We start from the raw sequence: 6,000 nt of genomic DNA on the forward strand, positions 1-6,000 counted from the left end.
AGTCCCTAGTAAAGTGCACTACATGTGCCCAGTGCCTGTAGATTAAATACTACTAGTGGGCCTGCAGCACTGATTGCCACCCACCTAAGTATCCTCTTAATCATGTCCCAGGCCTGCCATTGCAAGGCCTGTGTGTGCAGTTTCACTGCAACTTCGGCTTGGCATTTAAAATTACTTGCCAAGTCTTCAACTCCCCTTTTTCCTCATAAAAGTCATCCCAAAGGTTGGCCCCAGATAACCCATAGGGCAGGGTGCTATGTAGCTAAAAGCCAGGACATGTACCTGTGCAGTTTATATGTCCTGGTAGTGTAAAACTCCTAAATTCGTTTTTACGCTGCTGTGAGGCCTGCTCCTTTCATAGGCTAACATTAGGGCTACCCCCATATACTGTTTGAGTGGTAGATTCTGATCTGAAAGGAGTAACAGGATCATATTTAGTATGGCCAGAATGGTAATACAAAATCCTCCTGACTGGTGAAGATAGATTTAGTATTAATATTTTAGAAACACCACTTTTAGAAAGTGAGCATTTCTCTTCACTTCAGTCCTCCTGTGCCTTACAATCCACGTCTGGCTGGGTTAGTTGACAGCTCCCTTGTGCATTTCACTCGGACAACCCCAAACACAGGATGGTCAGTCACACCTGCACACATCTGCATACTGAGTGGGTCTTCCTTTGCTGGGAGGATGGGGGGCCTGACACATGTCAAAGGACAGTAGCCTGCCCTCACACAAAGGACTGCCAAACCCCCTACTGGGTTCCCGGCAAACAGGATGGAACTGAAAGGGAACCTTGTACACTTCTAAGCCACTCTTTGAAGTCTCCTCCACTTCAAAAGCACATTTAGGTATTTAAACAGGGCATGTGACCCTAACAACTCAGACACTTCTGGACAAGATACCACTGGGGAACAAACTCTGAACCAGAACCTGCAATCTGCCAAGAGTAGCTGCCTGGCTCACCTGAAAAGGACGGCTGCCTTGCTGTTGCCGTGCTTCCTTGCTGCCCTCTGGCTCTGCTGAAAAGTGCTGTCCAAAGGCCTTGATTGAGCTTGCCTCCTGTTCCTTGAAGTCTCAGGGGCAAAACGACTTCATTTCTGCAAAGAAATCCTTGTGCCGGGAAATTTCGATGCACAGCCTGCCAGAAATGACGCACAGCATGTATCACGGTGAGAAAATCACTGCACGCCGAACCGGAACGACGCAGTCTGGCTCCCCGAGTAGAGATCGACGCAGCGCCAGAGTTGCAACCAGAACTTCGAGACACAACCCACTGGATCGACGCATAGCCGAGCCAGAATGACGCAGCCCGACTTCCTGAAAAAAGAATCGGCGCAGCGCCTGCCGTGCAACAGAAATTTCCTTGCATCGTCCACTGGATTGACACAGCTTCTGTGACTTTGTCGGGCACGCCCAGGATTTTACTGCATCGTCCCCGGGGCGTCCAAATACCCTGCAACCTGAAGAGGATCCAAGTCTGTGCACCGGAAAACGACGCAAGGCCCTGGCTGCGTGAAACATTTCAACGGATCATCTGTGAGCGCCCAGAGAAACCGACGCACACCTCCTCGTTTTCCACGCAACTCCTCCTCTTTGATCCTTTGCGGATAATTTAGACTCAAACCAGTTACTTGGTGCTTGCAAGAGACACTTATTGCTTTTAAGAATTTAAGACTCTTTTTAACATTCTCTAAAGTGATATTTCAATGTGTACTTATCAATTCTTGATCGTTTTTACCTTATTTTATCCAGATAAATATTCTATATTTTTCTAAACCTATGTGGTGCATTTTTTGCTGTGTTTATACTGTGTTATCGCATGATTTAATGCACAAATACTTTACAGATTGCCTTCTAAGATAAGCCTGATTGCTCAGTGCCAAACTACCAGAGGGTGTGCACAGGATAATTTGGATTGTGTGTGATTTACCCTGACTAGAGAGAGGGTCCTTGCTTGGACAGGAGGTAACCTAACTGCCAACCAAAGACCCCATTTCTAAGAACCATTTAAAAGGCTTGCAGATGCAGTGCAAAATGTCTTACTCACTTTTAGGCATCCACACAACCCTAGTAAATCTAGACCTAAGAGTAGAAAGTTCATGCTTCGTTTCTTTCTCACCTATAATAAAGGTGACAGAATGAGAGTATAGTTATACAAAGAGAGTGAACGTAATCTGAATTAAACCCAATCCAATCTGAAGAACTAAACATTTGTTTGCAAAGTCATTATTTTTGTTATAAAAAAATTCAAAATTAAAGACTGTGTGATGACAGATCAAGTGTAGTACAAACATTTGAGAGTCCTGATTAGAAAAATAAGTGAAATACTTTATTTTCATTTTATTTAACTCTTGGTCATCTACAGATGCATATGCGGAGGTTCTAACTTTATGAATTGATACATTTGTTTGAATTGTGTCGATGTGGCATCATTAGTATGGTCCTCTATAACAGAAACCAGATTTTGAGCCCTAGGTTCCCACTTTTTTCGATGAGAACCTATGATAAATCAATTAATTTGGCAGTACACAGACAAGTCCAAGTGAAGAAAGATTTTTTAAAAAAAACCTTGTGGTGGCCACACAAAAGATGATGAAATCTGCTAGAAATCTGTCCAAAAGGCTAAGAAATAATATATGCATTGTTTCATGCACAGTATAACAACTAACATATTTTTCCTTTCCTGAATTTAGGTGGATTTTGAGCTTGAATCCCTAACGGAAAGAAAAGAAGAGGAGAAAGAAGAATTGATCGAATGGTGGAAGATGATGTCCCAAACATTAAACTTTTAGATGAAATCTTTAAAATTGCCGCACTTACATATAATAAATGTTAGACTAGTTAGTATAATGTAATGTGAACAATGCTTAATATGTGTGTTATATTACAAATGTAATGTACACACTTTGTGTAAACGTTTTATTTTGTTTGTGAAGTGTGAAATATATTTATTTTATTCTGTAATCTCTTAATTAGTTAAATACACTACTACAAAATATAGGGTTTTGGATGGGGAAATGGTAGTTGAATTTCATTAAGGCTGTAACATAATACACATATCAAACAGGAAAAATATGTATGTTGCAGCAGTTGAAATGGAGATGCAATATGTTGTTTGTCATTTACTGGTGGGACTATGTGTTGTAGTTTATTTATTAGACAAATGAGATTAAATTGCAGCAATTAGAACAATCTTGAAAGTTCGTGTGTGCTATAGGCAATGATAATATATACACATGTAGTGAAATAGAGCGGATACTACATTCCAGAAACAGTGTGGTGTGGCTACCTATTGTCTATGGAGGATTTGTAGCTCTTAGTGCCATGTAAATGTGGAAGCCCTCTGAGTCAAGAGAATGTCTTTGTGAACTTACACAGGCGTCTTACTCGCCCTGTTGGTAGAAATCAAATTGACCTTTGTACTTGGGTAATATTTTTAATAAAAGTTTTGTTCAACAAGGTGACTTTCACATTCCAGCATAATTATATCATCACGTTGGTCCCATTCTGGTCTTAAAGTTAGCCATAAAGTACACCTCACATGAACCATGATATTGTCACTAGCTGCGTGTTATGGTATTGGTCCTGGTTATAAGGAATATTTACCTTTTTTATGGTTAGGGACAAGTACAAAGGAATTTAAAGCACATTAATCCTAAACTGGGGCCTTGCTTTCTTCATCCATTGAATGTGATATTGATCACCACTATGCCATAACTTAGTTTTCAAACGATATAAAAGAAACTGCTTCTGAAAACTTAAAAGTTAAGGGAACACTATTTAACCACTACTCTAATACACAAAATGACATTATACAGTGTGTATATGTTTTGCAAACCCTTAATTGACCTTTGCACACATCTTATAGTTTATTTGTACAATTGTAATTTACTGTGTTTGACTGAATGTTATGGTGTGTGATACGATGCAATCAATATTGCATAGGAGTAATGTATCCTATCAAATGTTAGTGAATTATGTAACCCTCTTTCTAAGAGCACACATTGTTTACCTATTGATTGACATAATGTGTAACATTTTTGTACACAGTATAATAATGAAAGGGATAATTACACCCCTACTCCGTCACCCTTGCAGTGCGGGTTGATGGGTGCACAGAACACACTTGTGTTTAAAGGTTAGTCTTTCCTTAACAAAACTAGCAGAACTTTTTAAGAATGGGAATATTTCTTAATGACCCATTTGAAGTAAAATGCTTGTCAACTGAAAAGACGCTTCATAACTACCCAACCTAAGCACTTGAACCATTATGTTTTGTCAATAAATGGAGTTGGTAATGGTCTCTCTCCCCAGATACAGGGTTTCGAAAAGTGAAGGCTTTCATTGAGCATTATGTCAATTTTGATTTACAATTTTGTTATGCCAAAGACGGTGTTCGTACCTGTGGGTTATAGTAAACATGCCATGACATTAAGAGGAACTTGATGCACGCTTTTTGGTATCCTTCCACAGGGAGGGTGCTAAGAGCAATACTGAATAGGACTGCTTTGAGGTGCAAAGGCAAACTACAGAAGGCTAACATGTATTTGCCTCTTTGACCCTGTAGAGAGTAAAGTCAGTTCCAAGTGGTGGTGGTTTTCATTGAGATGCTGGCATTTTCTCTCACTATACACTGGTTGCAAGTTTCCTAGGCCCACATCATTTTGTAATAGGGAATAGAGAAAAGTTCACTGACTGCAGATTCCTTGAACCATGTGTCTGTTCTCTATATTGAGTAATGTAGTTGTTTTGCTGGAATTAGCCCTTTTAAAAGAACCTAACCTTAAAGTTTATCTCTAGCAATAGTTAGGCCAAGCCGAACCAGGCCCTTTAAAGGAGCTCAGGCACAGAATGTGAATACAAATAATACCTTATATTCGTGATTTGTGATCTTCTGCTTACGTATTACAGCAGGGAAGTATTTTTGTATCCTTGTAGGGTCTCAGAATTGGCACATATTAGAAGTTGTACAAAACGGAAACTCATGCCAGTTTTTATGTGTGACATGCATTGGATATCACCCATTTACTGCAAATGCAGAATGCCACATATTTGTAATGTCCCATTACAAAAAAAGTTGATATTTCTTTACGTGTGTGCCTGCTAGTAGCTGTAATGAAAAGGCGACTTTATTAAATATTAAACCAACACAGCATTGTTCCAGCTCATCTTTGTATATCTATAACACACATACACAATCGTTCTTTGTATTTTTGAGCCACAGAGTTGATGTCAAACATTTTTTCAATATCCGAGGTAGATATGTATTCATCACGAGTCTATCATCAAAATGCAGCCCAAAATACATGTCTGCCTAATTGTTTCAGTTTTCGGAGACCTTTGCAAATCATACGAATGAGTACAGGCAATTAGCTCCACTCCCAGGAGCATAGGACTGGAGATGTCTAGGTGCCAAAGGAAGATCACCTGTACCTGAAGACTAGCCCTTGTCCAGAGTTTGAAAAAAATTAAATACTTTTGTATGGTGGGTATAGGTTTTGACTTCACATTTTTGTTTTAGAGTTCACTCTTTTCTGCTTTCATGTGCAGCAGGGTAATATCTACTTGTGGCTCCCCACATTTTTGAGTAAATACTGTGCCTAAAGTTATGCCCTACCCTGATTATCGCAGACCTTGAGGAACAGGTAGATCACCATGAACTGAACAACTAGGGCTGAAATCTGATGTTTTAGTGTGTTCAAAATACCATGCAGAAAAGCGACACACTTCTATTTTAAACATTGGCCCATATTCATACTTTTTGACACAAAACTGCGTTTGTGCAGTTTCGCGTAAAAAAGTATAGCGCTGGCTTGAACCATTCCGGGGCGCCAGCCAAGATCCAAATTTATGGAATGGGGCAATCCGGCGCAAAGGGTAGGCTAGCGTAAAACAAAACAAAAATTACATTAGCTGGGTGGGGTGGCGTTATGGGAGAAGGGTGTTTTGCACCAAAAAATGACATTAGGCTGCTTAGAGGCAAAAAAATGACTCTAACCA

The 6,000-nt window shown here is 39.9% G+C and overlaps 1 protein-coding gene across 1 annotated transcript in view; it reads left to right on the top strand.

Annotated features, from left to right (window-relative positions):
- CPE (carboxypeptidase E) overlaps positions 1–5,150 on the top strand; it is a 292,738-nt gene extending 287,588 nt beyond the window's left edge. Inside the window, exon 9 of the mRNA XM_069243945.1 lies at positions 2,694–5,150. Within this exon, the coding sequence (XP_069100046.1) occupies positions 2,694–2,792 (99 nt within the window). The 3' untranslated portion in view covers positions 2,793–5,150. The remainder of the gene's footprint in view (positions 1–2,693) is intronic.
- Positions 5,151–6,000: the final 850 nt, after the last annotated feature.

The sequence above is a fragment of the Pleurodeles waltl genome, chromosome 1_2 (genome assembly GCF_031143425.1).
Source record: "Pleurodeles waltl isolate 20211129_DDA chromosome 1_2, aPleWal1.hap1.20221129, whole genome shotgun sequence".
Classification (NCBI taxonomy): domain Eukaryota; kingdom Metazoa; phylum Chordata; class Amphibia; order Caudata; family Salamandridae; genus Pleurodeles; species Pleurodeles waltl.